This window comes from Hippopotamus amphibius, chromosome 6, assembly GCF_030028045.1.
Source record: "Hippopotamus amphibius kiboko isolate mHipAmp2 chromosome 6, mHipAmp2.hap2, whole genome shotgun sequence".
Taxonomy (NCBI): Eukaryota; Metazoa; Chordata; class Mammalia; order Artiodactyla; family Hippopotamidae; genus Hippopotamus; species Hippopotamus amphibius.
In genome coordinates this window covers 2,740,258-2,753,531 of record NC_080191.1, presented here as the reverse complement: position 1 = coordinate 2,753,531, position 13,274 = coordinate 2,740,258, and the positions used below count along the sequence as shown (strand labels likewise).

The 13,274-nt window shown below is 50.2% G+C and overlaps 1 protein-coding gene across 2 annotated transcripts in view; it reads right to left on the bottom strand.

The window, feature by feature from the left end:
* The window catches only part of RPS6KA2 (ribosomal protein S6 kinase A2), a 212,553-nt gene that overhangs the window by 73,744 nt on the left and 125,535 nt on the right, over positions 1 to 13,274 (bottom strand). For both annotated transcript variants that reach the window (XM_057739541.1, XM_057739540.1), the window contains exons 2-3: positions 10,103 to 10,219; positions 4,717 to 4,798 (exon numbers count right to left, since the gene is read on the bottom strand). In XM_057739541.1, the coding sequence (XP_057595524.1) occupies positions 4,717 to 4,798; positions 10,103 to 10,219 (199 nt within the window). The remainder of the gene's footprint in view (positions 1 to 4,716; positions 4,799 to 10,102; positions 10,220 to 13,274) is intronic.

The window sequence follows — 13,274 nt, the reverse complement described above, 5'->3', positions numbered from 1 at the left end:
GGTGACAGAGCCAGTGGCATCTAGGCTGGACGGGGCCCCAGGGTCCTCTGCTCCCAGCCACTGCGGCGGGTCCTCTCGCTGACAGCACCCTGGAGATGCCCGGATTCTCACGCCCAGACCACATCCAGACCAGGGATCTGGGGAGCTGTGCAGTGGCCCCAGCATTTTGTGAAGGTCCTGCAGCCCATTTCAGTGTGTGGCCAACGCTGGAAACCACCTGCTAACGTGGGTGACAGTCCCCGCTTGCTGGCCACTAAACAGGGGATGGAGATCAGGTTGTCTCCACTTCTGGTCTCATGCTTGGGAATATGCTGACGGTCTCTTAAACCAAATTTCCCAGCACAAAGTGGGGTGTCACCCTTTGGGATTCATTATGTTTGGAATTCGTTATGCAGAACTGTCACCAGCGATAATTCAACGTTGAGTCACGAACACAGGAACGCTGTGCATTAGAGACGCTGAACACTCTGAAAGGGTCCTTAAGTGACTGGAGGACGGCAGCAGCCTGTATGCCAGGGGGCTGCGGGGAAGACGGGAGGCTGGGGGCGGCTCGTCACACGTCAGCTGCTTGAGCGGTTGACATTTTCCTTAGAAATGGCGTGCCGCCTCTGTAAAGAAAGGAGGGGGCAGGAGCCTGACACCTCCAAACTCATTTAAAGATGAAACAGAGCTGTCAGAGACTATTATCCGTTTGTCAACTTATTTGGAGTCCAAATGACAATGATGCTTCCTTCTGCACACGCGACAGTCACCCGCGTCCCTGAGAAACCATCCGGAGGTTTGCAATCATTTCCATGTGTCCTCCACCCCCTTCCGTGTCCCCCTTTTCAAAACAATTTCGCTATTGAAGCTCCTGGCGTTCTCCCGGGCGGTTGGGTCGTTTGCACTCGTGGAGGGCGCTGCTGTCAGTCACATTCCTTTTCTAACACGTTCTTCTGATCTGCGAAGGAGCCTGCAAACGGGTGATGCTTAGAGGATGGAGATGGGCTTGTGAATACTTGCATCTCGCAGGCTACCAGAATGCAGCGGTGTCAGAGCCAGAACAAACCTAAACGGGCCGCTTCTTTTGGAAGTGAGGAGAGAGGAAGGTCTGGGAAGGTCAGAAGCCCCCTGGGTGGCTCAGAGACCCGGCCCCCATTCTTCCAGCACTCGGTCCTCCCGCGATGGGTCCAAGCAGCACCTCACACAGAGGGCTGTTCTGTGAAACTTCTGCGTTTTCTCTTAGGAAAATAAGTTCTGATTGCATTTCTGGGAAAAAAAATCTGTGCTTTCGTGATGGACCATCATGAAGAGCTGAAAGAGTCGATGATATAAAACAATGTCTGGCTCGAAAGCTGCTTTTCAAGGGGCACAAGGAGGCGGAGTGTCTTCCGACTTCGTGCTTATGAGTTGTATGCTGGTGCAGCCACTCTCACAAAGGAAAAACGATTTTACACAGTCAGGCATATTGTTCTGGAACATTACACAAAACAACTTTATATAACACAAAGTCAGACATGCTTTATGTTTGTTGAAAACTTTCTTCTCTATATTTCTAAATATAGAAAATAGAGAAGAAAATAAAAGCTTGCCATAATCCTACGACTGTTTTCGCTTGGCTTACTTCCTTCGAGCGTGACATCTATGAGATACTCGTATACACACAGGCATCTAGGGGGGCACCAGGCATGTAGCAGCACCACCATTGTCCTGCGACACAGCTTTACATCCTGCCTAATCCCTGTAACCTTGTACCGGGGCACTTCCTCAAGGACACGGGATCGGATTCTAAACAAACGTGGAGACTCGTGTCCCCGTGGAGGACGAGAGTGTCTGCACACGAGCTGAGAGGTCGAGGCCGGGGCTGACCGACGGGCTGAACAAGGATAGCGCCAGCCCAGCTCCTGGTTCCATCTCTCGCCTCCAGAGCAGGTGAACACACAGGCTTCCCCACGGCTGCGACTCCTCTCCTACCTCTCCCTCCTCCTCCTCCTTTGCGGGCGGCAGAGGATGAGATGGTATTTGACGGGAAAGAAGGAACAGTCAGCACTTGAGGAGAAAGGGAACCATTTAAGGGCAGGGAGCACATGCTGGTGAGGTTATCAGATCTGCTGATGGGGGGGTAGGGGTCACCGGGACAACCTGGTCAGAGGATGAGCTGCCCTTGTCCTCAGCCACAGCCCGATCTGTGTCTGAGAGCAAACCTCCATCCACTCTTTGAGGATGAAAGAGTGGGTTTTAGCAAATGGCCACGTTACGTACCAACTGTTTGTTTTAAAAATAACAGCTTCGCTGAGATATAATTCATATACCACTCAATCCACCCATTTAAAGTGCACAATTCAATGGTTTTTAGAATACTCAGAGTTGTGTAACCATCGCCACAGTCAATTATAAAACACGTTCCTCACCCAGAAGAAACCCCAAGTCACTAAGCCCCATCCTGACTCCCTAGTCCCCCAGCCCCCGGCAACCACTAATCTACTTTCTGTCTCTGCAGAAGCGCCTCTTCTGGATTTTCATATAAATGGAATCTTACAACACAGGAAACTTTGTGACTGGCTTCTTTTTACCCCGCATAATGTTTTCAAAGTTTTCAAAGTTCCTCTAGACTGTAGCATGCATCAGCATTTCATTTCTTGTTATTGCCAAGTAATATTTCACTGTATGGATTGTACCATATTTTATCCACGAGTGGGTGGCTATTGGGGGTTTTCCCACTTTTTGGTTACTCTGAATTAGCTAGTGCTGCTAGGAATATTCACATACAAGGCTTTGTGTAGATGCATGTTTTCTCTAGAATAGTTGGGTCATACAGTAATTCTATTTACCTTTCGAGGAAGAGCCAGAGAGGATGTTCATTTCGTAGACAGTCCGATGACCTTGAACTAACAAACGTCTAACTTGATTTTCTATTTTTATGGAACTGCTGTTCAGTGAAGAGATTGTTCTATTCAAAGTTGGGGACAGGAAGTCAAAACCTGCTTTGTTTCTTATACATCTTTTAGAGAATAACTCTTTAAAATTATATTATTATGAGGATCTTGGACTATTCAGCCAAGTTCCATCGACAAACAATTTTAGAAATATTATAGCTACAATCAAAAATGTCCACTATAAATAGCACGGCTTAAATTATGTTATTGCATTAAAAATTCCAGTGTCTACAATAAACTATAAAGCCTACAGCACAGAACCCAAAACTTTTGTGTATGGAATTACTGGACCAATTTATTAGAAACGTCAGATTCTAGGCTCTGCCCCGAGAGATTGCAATCTGGTCGGTCAGAAGTGGGGCCTCACGATCTGTTTTTAACAACTTTCGGCAAAACGCAGAGGTGATTCTGATGAAGGCTCTGGTCTGGTCAAAGGGGGCAGTTTTTGTATTTTCTTACATGGGTTGTGCTGACGACGTCCATCTGACTCGTGTTTTCTACAGAAATATTCACCCATCCTTTAAGAATTGTCTCATTCACCTTCTAAATCCTTCTTGAATGGCCTCACTTGGAAGTCTTTTCTTCATTTGTATCTAAAATGGCTAGGTCTGAATATATTTGGTCTATGCATCTATTGTCCTATATTATTGGTTATGTGTGGTTCAAAATATATCTTATTTACCAGCTAGACAGTAAGCAATGTGAAGGCAGAGAATGACATACTTTTGCACGGTGCCCTGCACGGAGGTGCCGAGGACACCGTGATATAAGACCTAAGAATTCAAGAGCTGCCTCAACATCTCGGAGTTTCGCGGGCCCCAAAGGCCTAACCACAACCTCCCCCTCCCTTGACGGATACGCTCCCCGCCCAGCGGGAAAGGCTCCCCACCCTGCTGGTTCCCTATAGGCCAGACTGCTGTACCCCACCCGGTCTCCCACCTAACAGGCTCAGTTCCCTGCCGGCCCACAGAACTATTCTAGCAAGCCCATTACATCCTCCCAGAACCAAGGGCCACCCCACCCACTTGTTACTCCAAAGCCCGCATCTCACAGCCCTTGCTGCTCCCTCTGGTCCCGCGCAGCCCTGTGTGGGGCCACGTGCTGGGCAGTGCCCTCCTCCCTGGGGGACAAGGATAGGTGAGTCCGTCCTCTCGCCTGCCAGGCCGGGTGCTGTATGCCCAGCCTCTCGCACTATTTAGGACACGGGATCCCTCCGTCACCAGTGGGCGACTAGGAGGTGCTCCGAGCAGACGTGGCTGGTGCTCAGCTGTACGTATTATTGGCTGAACGACCCTGAGCCTGGACTAGAGATTCTGGATAACAGCTTACGTTGACCTGTTGTGTGTGTATACTTTTCTGGGGTGGGGGGAGGAGTACAGAGGCAGGGAGTCGGGGCAGGACAGAATTTCTAAAACCCAGTCCAGGGGACGGGAGGGAAAGAGTACCGCCGTGAGTCACATTTGTTTAGCACTGAGCAGTCCAGCCTGACGGGTGACTTCAGGCTGATCTGTGGCCCAGTACAGAGAAACAACCTGCTTCTGCTTTTCTCCTCCTCAAGGGCTCCCTTCCCCAAATGGTGCGGGACAGCAGAGCATATGTGGAGGGTGGTAGTTACAGAGGACCGTGGGAATTTTGCAGGGCTGTGCGCAATACTCGGCGACATGTATATCGTGTATGATCGATCAGAGAGTAACGTGTCGACGTATAGCAATCACGCAGCACTAAACAGAGCGTCTGTCTCCCCCAATAGCAAGCAGAGGATAAACCACAGCGGTGCGTCTCCCCCTCCGTGACCGCTTACCTTTCAAGGTGGCCTTCTTAAGAACCTTCATTGCGTAGAGCTGCCCAGAGTCCGAGCCCTTGACCTTCCTCACCAGGAACACCTGGGAGGGAGAGCACAGGACACCTGTGGTTGTCAAGACTGTAACCGCATTCTCCTTGTTTGATTTGACACGGGGATACACAAGGGAGTCTAGAAAACGCCCACAAAATAGCTACACCATAGGAAACCCTTCAATGTGAACTCTTCTCAAACATCTGGACAAAAAAACAAAAAAAAACCATCTGGACTATCGGGAAAAGTCCATCTAATTCACTACAACCCTGTGAGGAGCCACGTTACGTGTTCGTATGAAGAATCACATTTGGTTTTGGCATCATTCACGTTCTAGGAAACATTTCATATCAGAGGGAAAAGCACCCTCCTTTTGAAAAAAGACCAGTTGTTGAGAAAAACAAACGCTACTTAGAAGTTTTCAGGGAGGTCATTCGGTTTATCGTAAACCTGCCCTGTGAACCCCCGTGGCGAAGGCCACCCTGAGAGTCACTGCCAATCACACAGGACAGACTCTGGCCCTCAAGATAAGCGAGGTTCTCTTATTTTGAGCTTTCTTCACCTACATTTTAGCTTTGAGTAGCTTACGTTTACAGACGGAGTTGGTTTCTAAATGGCTCTTGTATGATCTCGTGTGGACACAACATTTGCTGGGACACATTTTGATGTGTATCGTGGAGGAAAACCAAAAAGAATGGACAATTGTTTGAGAGGCTGAGCTTCAAAGTCACGTTCATAATTGCTGAACAAAATTAGTAAAAAAACAACCAGCCGAGCAACCCGGGGTATCCGTTACGAAGGAAACACCTTCTATGCAGATGAAACAGCAGTATTTGCTTTTCCTAACAGCATCTCCCAACAGGTGCAAAAATCTGCTGCCATGACAGAGACGCACGTGCAGACGACACGTGTGTCCAGGAGGCACGGGCGCTGCCCACACGTGCACGTGGACCTTCACCGTGGGAGGCTGCTGTGGACTGCAGTTCAAACCCACGGGGGGCTTGGGCTGTGGCACAGTTGATCTACGCATCCCACTACGGTGAAGACGGCCTGCTAGCTCCAGGACGAGGCATGCGTCATCAGAAAACTAGTAACAAGAGCAAACTCCTCTTTCAACACGAGGGAACGACCGAGGAAAAAGAGGACGGCATGTGAAGGGCTTGTGTTCAGAAGGTCGAGCCTGTGGAACACCCAGAGTCCATCTTCTCTGTCTCCCTTTTCATTCCTTTCTCCTCCTCCTCCCCCCAATATACAGAGGGTCCTAGGGACCCGCACGTGAGTATGTACCTGAGACACATGCGTGGACTCAGGAGTAGGGAAAACTGTCCACGCGCGTCCACGCTGGAGGCCACGTCCACACGGCAGCCGACCGTGACGATTTAGTTTCAAGGATGTCAAATCTTGCATAGAGTGCTTCACATCAACCCTTTTTCTTTATTGTATTTCAGGTTTCTTGATAAAAGTGAGATGATGGATAGTAATGGCTATTTATTTTATCTGTTTTAAAAAAGAGTTCTACTTTTATGTTCAAAAGAACAAGGGAAAAAATCCCATCCTACCAATATTTGCCAGGCTCCTGCCACACGCCCGGTTCTGCAGGAAATACAGCGAGTGGAGCACCTAACAGGAGACGACACGTCTCGAGAGACAAAGCACGGTAACAATCGACTCAAAAGTGGATTTGACACGCGTGCAGAGGTTGGCTCTGTCCCCAACAGGAGAGCCCTCCCGTCCGAGGCATCCTGTACCCCTCGCCGCTTCATCCGCATGTGATTCAGGGACACATTTTGATGCAGTGAAATAAGTTCCCAAACGACTGGACTATTTTGGCGAAGAGAGTCGCTGAATCTCTATCACTTAACCCAGGTGGCTTTTCCTGTGCTCCCCTGTTTTATTTTTGGAGCTGCCTCTTCAGCAGCTCAGCCACGACTCTGCCGGAACAGCTGGTCTGCAGTGGCCCCTCAGCGCACGAGCCAAGTGCATGGCGGCTGTGCGCTTCCAGGGGACTTCAGGGTAACAACCTCCCCACCAAGGGAGACACTTTCAGACCTGCTCTTGCAACCTCTCTGGTCAGTCCTGGGGGAGCAGGGGCATTTCTGATTGGGGTTGGATCCCGTCTCAGAACCTGGGATCACAGCCTGGTCCTTATCCACCCGGGGAGCCCGAGGGGCAGGCGAGGAGCCGGGAGGAGGCAGAGGCTTTGATTTTCCACCTTCCTTGAAGGTCTCGGGGGGCGTGCGGGCAGCACCGCTCATTTCCACACGTGGACGTCCTCTGACCCGTCTCCCAAAGTGTGTCATTGCTTTCCCACTGCAACGTGTCAGTCGCTTGTCTGCTAAGGATAAGGCTGCCTTCCTTTCGTCCCAGGCACCTCCTGCTCTCTGGACATCACTGAAGTCACGACGGTTTGACCAAATTAGGAATGACCAGAGCTGTCTCCAGTATTCCCAGCAAACGGGCTCCTTGGCTCCCTGGGCCCCGCAGGACTGGGCGTGGGGATGGGCGCGTACGCTGCCCCTTGTGTGGTCCCGTCGGGGACATCCCTGAGCCTCAAATGTCCCTGTGAGAGACCCTAACTCTGACCCAGGGCCCACCTCTTGGGGTTGAGTGCCACTCCTGTTCCAGGAAGGAGCTTCCAGCCACACAAGCAGAGAGCAGGGCTGCAGGAGGCGTGAAGGCACCCGCAGAGGATAAAGTCACCTGGAGGCTCCCGGGACCGGTGTGGGATCAGCAGCAGGAGTGAGTGAGAAGGTCCTGGCGGCATTTTACCCACGGCTGCATCTCCAGGCCCTGCAGTCACTGGAGGGGTGACAGAGAGAAGGCAGGGACCCAGGGGTGGGTGAACGTGACCCCAGAGCCCAGGTCCACGCCAGCGTCCTGCTCTCTGCAGCCCTGCAAGAAGGGCCGTCTGTTTAACAGCAGCTTCCTGCAGGATGGAAACGTCGTTTTGCCCTTCTTCTCTCTTACAGAGAACTCGAGGAAGACACTCCTGCATGAGGACATACGACTTCCATTTAGAGATGGGGCAGGAGCACCGATGGACTCCTCCTCTTGTCATTAGTTTGGCTTTTATTAAACATTCATAACCAACAGTGTGGTGTGGTTCTCTAGCGCCCCCTGTTCCCAGGGGACCTCTGGGTGGAGCTTTCCAGGACAACGCCTCTTCCTGTCGAGCCTTGTTGGGTCAGCACAGCAGCCTCGTCCTGACCCTCACCTCCAGTGTCCACGATGGCCCTGACCCGGTGACCCGGCCCAGCACGCAGGCAGTGCTCGAGCTGGTGAATCAGTAGTTAACAGAGGTTAAACATCTGCAGCAGTTGTCATTGCCTCTTCCTTTTATTTCCCTTCACTTATTCTACTTTTAATCTCTTTATTTTATGTATCTCTTTATTAACATCAGAAGATATTCATCTTCTGAACTTTCCTTTTTCATGCCTCATACGATCACGGCTGGGAAGGAGACGTGTGGAGGAGGTGAAGCTTGTCCTTCCAAGGGGATTCTGCCCAACACCAGGACTCTACTTGTTTCCCAAAGGATTTTTTTTAATATCAAAATTGAAACTCAAAATTTGCAGGGAATTGGAGAAAGTCTTTTCTCCCTTCATTTTTAACACCCAGATCTCCGAGCAGGGCATCATCAACGTGGCTTTAGTTCAGCGGACTTCTGAACAGACAACCTCAGACCCTTGTCTTCGTTGAGCTCAGAAAGCATTTTCTGTCTCTGCTGCTTCCAGGCACCTTGAGATGGGGGGGGAATGGTGGTCCTCGATGAAATCAGGGTCCCGCCGTAGCCCAGGGTGTCAGCCAGCGCCGGCCCACAGCCCTGGGGTCCCCATCTCCATCACTGGGGACGGAGGTGATCCAGCTGACACCGCGCTCGCACGGGCCCCGCGTCCTCGAGAAACCACTGGCGGGCGGCGTCTCTCAAGGGAGAAGGGGCATCTTGCTTGTCCCCATTTCCACTGCCCCCTTCCCCCAGCGTCCCTAACTAATGGGAAGACAGCCCATCACCACGTGAGCAGGCCTGCCTCTGTGGGCTAGTACCGGCTTGTACCCCGAGAGACTGAAACTGTCATCTCCCTACTTCCATAAATGCCTTATAAACCGTATGAAATACCCGTTTTGGAGGCCACCACACTGTGAATACTGCTAATTTCATAAGGTTCAAACGAACGTGTCTGCAGATACACTAATATAAACGCATGTTCCTTCCGACATTGCCATAAGGAAAAGAAATAAAATAAAAAGGCATTCTACCTTTCAAGAATGCCAAGAGAGATGCTGCAAACAATCCGATGTCCGTGCTCTGTGGGAGGCGCTCCAGAGCACCACTATCACACGGTGAATCCTACATGAAACCAACACGGGCCACATTTCACCTTGGCACAGAGTCTGGTGAAGAATGGGGGCATTAGGTCAATGTCCACACACCATACAAAAATACTTTTGAGAGCCAGGACTCTGTTCTGCTTAAACTCCAGGAAAGGCTGGCCTCAGGGTTTATCTCAGCCCCTCATGGTCTAGAAATCATGGCTGTATAATTCTAAGAGTTACACCAAGAACGTAGAGAAATTAGCGCTGCCCGGAACGCACTTATCCTCGTGAAAGATGTACTGACATCCGGCTGCACATGGATGCGGCCCTATACGAAGAGACAACCACTTCTCATTTCCTGAGACATCAGTTTTCATTTCAATTTGAAGGTGAAAAGGAAGGGAAACGAACAATTCTAGTGCACAGATTCATCGTAAACAATTGCTGGATAGGAGTCGTGTCTTATTTAACCCATAGAATAATTATAGAAAGTAGTTCATATTATGTCCACTTCATAGGCGGGGAAACTGAGGCTTGGACAGGCAAAATATCTGCACGGTTTACACGGAGGGTGAGAGGGGAGCCAGGCTGCAGGCCCCAGCCTCCCTGGCTCCTCAGTGACGGTCACAGGAACCGGTCCCAAAGGGCACTGCCTTCTCCGTTCCTTTCTTCCTTGTTCTCTTACTTTTTCTTTCCTTTTAAAAAATACCTGTTTAGTTCAAGGACCCAATCCAGCACGGCGATACACTAAAGGCCCACAGAAGCTACAGGAGAGGGAAGGCGTGCAGCGTTCCTAGGTCCAGCTGCACGGTCACGGGCTTCTGGCCATGCAAAGTGAGGCCACAGCTCCAGGTACCACGGCCCCGCCACGTGGATGCTGCCTGTACTTTCATTCCATCAGCTCGGGCCACCTTTCCCTGCTCAGGAGGTACCTCTGCCATGTCTCCTTCACCAGCCATCCAAGCGCTTTGCCCTGATGTGGGGGGACCAGCCACAGCGGAAGGAGACCCACTAGCAGGGAATCACGGACCTCACTTACCTTTCCGTAGGACCCTTGTCCCAAAACTTTCAACAGTTCAAACTGGGAAGGGTCGGCTTTTTCAAATCCTGCTTTCACATGGTGACTGATGTCAATCTCCTTGACGATGCCTTCTTCCTGCAAGAGCAAAAGACAAAAGTACAAATCAAGGGGTTCCTCTGGATTCATCCTCCTCCGAACTTACAACGAGTTGGGTACGTTATGGATATTCAGGATTGGAGTTAAAAGCGGCGACACCACAGAGTTTACATAACCAACTTGCCTATTTGTACCAATGATTCCATTTGTGAGCCTTTGTTTCTTTTCTCCATGGAGGTGTGTCATGTGGTCTGACCAATAATATCTCAGTCAAATCCATTCTGCTTCTTAACAGCTGGGGCAAAACTTTGGGAGGAACGTGGGGACCATGGAACCAAACGAACCTCTGGGAATCTGTCTCAGTGTCTACACTGCTGTGGTCAAAGGGATGAACAGGCTCCAGGCGCAGAAGTCGTTTATGAAATGCAGATTTTTTCTCCTCCTCCTTCTTACGGATCTACGTACTCTCCCTTACGTTTTTGCCGGAGCTAGTGCAAAGAACGACGCGTTGCCATCCCAGAGATTATATTTCAGAAGAAGTCAGATAAGATTTTCTGCCAGCCCAGAAGGAAAACAGTCCTTGATCTTTAAATTAAAACATTGACAGAAATCACTACAAATTTTCATCAGAGAATTTCCTGCCCCCAGAGACGTATTACTTCACCTGTAAGGGAGTACGCTACCTGTCCACCAGCAGCTATTTGAAATGGAAAAACTGCAACGTAGGTGTTGTTCTGAATTTATCTCTGTATTTCTGTGAGATTCCCTTCCCCACCCATCCATCCTTCTGATTGTTCATCTATTACTATAGTTTTGGCCTTAGGCCAGGTATTGAAAAACAGCAGAACAGACTGGCTAAAAAGCACACCGAAACACAGCTGCCAGTAATTGCACGCGTAGTGTGTTCTGGGCACTCGGACTTTTCATACATTATTTCTTTTATTCCTTAAAAAAACTCCACAAAGTAGAGATTTTATCCTGACCAAGGGTACACAGCTGGATGTGTGAAAGCTGGGTTTCCAGTCAAGGATGACCTAAAAGCCTCACACTTCCTCTCTGTATTTTAGTCAAAGAGCCAATATTTTCAAATCGAATCATCATAGCAATAATCTACATGACAATGGTCTCCCTAAAAATGTATGAAAAACTCAGTTCCTCCAAAGTTATACACTTTATGATTCTATCTGCATGTAGCTGACACGGGACACCTAGAAAAGTAGAGAAAGGTCACATGGGCTGCAAAACAACTGTCTTTGGCTTCTTTTTATCCTAATGGTTAAAGGAAACCCTTCAACTTTGCCATTTTTATAAAAACAATGGTTTTTCTATTTGCGGAAACAAACAAGGAATATACCCAAGCTGGATGCTTTTGGGATAAGTTCATAAGGTTCACAGGCGCACAGCTACAAGACGAAGGATTGCCACGTCGCTGCTTTGTAACTGCTTCGTGCACGTGTGAGTGCGAGAGGACGCTGAGGTACAGCACCGCCCCCCGCCCCGCCCCGCGCGTGGAGATCACATCCAAGCCCCTCTGGAATCCCAGGGCCCCTTTAGCTATGGAAGACCCTGCGGCTTCTGTAGGGAAATCTCTCCATTTAAACGGGGAGGGAGGGAGGGCAAGGGGAGCCGCCAGGCTCGCCGCATCACCCGTACTTTCCACAAGGAAAACCCCCCTCAGGGCGGCGCCCGCAGACCAGCGTCCCACGCAGAAGACAAGGCCAAACGCTGACGTTCAACAGCGTTCTCCAAGTCCCCCGAGCACTGATGCCATCACAGCTGCCATCTCTTCCTGCCACAGCTTATCAACCGGAGAGAGACTTAAATGAGGGTAAAATGCTCCCTTTCTGTTAACACACAGCATCTCCTGTCCCCTGCCTGCAGGACAGCATGGGACCCCCCAGAGTCCCACCCCTGGTAGCCCCACCCTCCAAACACCACTCAGTCCCACAGCCGCGTGAACGCCACACCTGCGCCAGGTAAAGGCACTCGGTCCCCAGGTGGCATCCCTCTGTGCCTCTGTTTGGTAGGTGAGCACGTCATGGTCCCACAGCTGAAGAGAAAGTCACCCTCGACACCGCTGTGGGAAGCGCAGGCTGGGCGCGAGGCTGGGGCGGCAGGGGGTCGCCCAGGAGGCAGGTGACAGCCGTGGCCTCACCCCTGGGCTCTTCTGAGCACATGTCACAGAAACAACTGTGCGCTTCTTGAGGATTTCCCGGTCATCCCTCTGCTTCAGCACCTCTGCTGGGCGGTACATGAGGTCACTAAACCTGCTGGGAGCCCAGCAGCAGGCAGGCGGCCCAGCTCCCGCCGTGTGGCATCCCCAGAGCGACCCGCGGCACCCGGACCCCAGGGCCCCACGTCACCCCCTCCCGTGGACAAGTGGTCCAGCACCACAGCCAGCAGCTCTCCCCCCGCCCAGCGCACCCCTCCAACACCTCAGTATTCACATTCCTGGGTCACCTCTGCTCAAACATTTCAGATCAAAGGCTTAGAAGCAGATCTCTCTTAACATTTCATCTTGGGTAGATTCTTGCTGTCAAAGCATTTAGAGCAAATGCACTCAAAGCACATACCTAACTTCCTCCTCGGGACTGGCGTTAAGACCTCAGGTTGCTCCCTGATAATACTGCAATGCAGGTAATGTCTCCTTTACAATCAGTTAGGTCTTGAACAGCAAAGAATCTCAACTCTCCACAGTCAAATGAACCAAGGGTCTCACATTTTAGATTTTAGAGTTCTGCATTCACAGTGACTTTTCGGCTTGAACTTGCTTGAGGTATTTTGCCTTCCCCTTTCCCAAGAATTTTTTTTAAAAAAAAAGAAAGAAAAAAAAGAGGAAAGTTCTGGAATCTAGTGCCGATTGCTGTGTGTACAGGAAACGGCCTGATGGGAGCAGGGGAACGTGCCCGGGCCTGTCTGCTTCTAACTCTTTCCAGACTGGACAGTCCTATTTTCCAAATCATTTGGGAATTACTGCCTTAAAGGGCAACCAGATTTAAAATATTGTCTATGCTTCATTTTGAAATAAATGCCTTTTCCCTTTCATGAGGCAGGTCACTTTTTTTCTAGAATTCTATGTGGATTTTAATGCCAT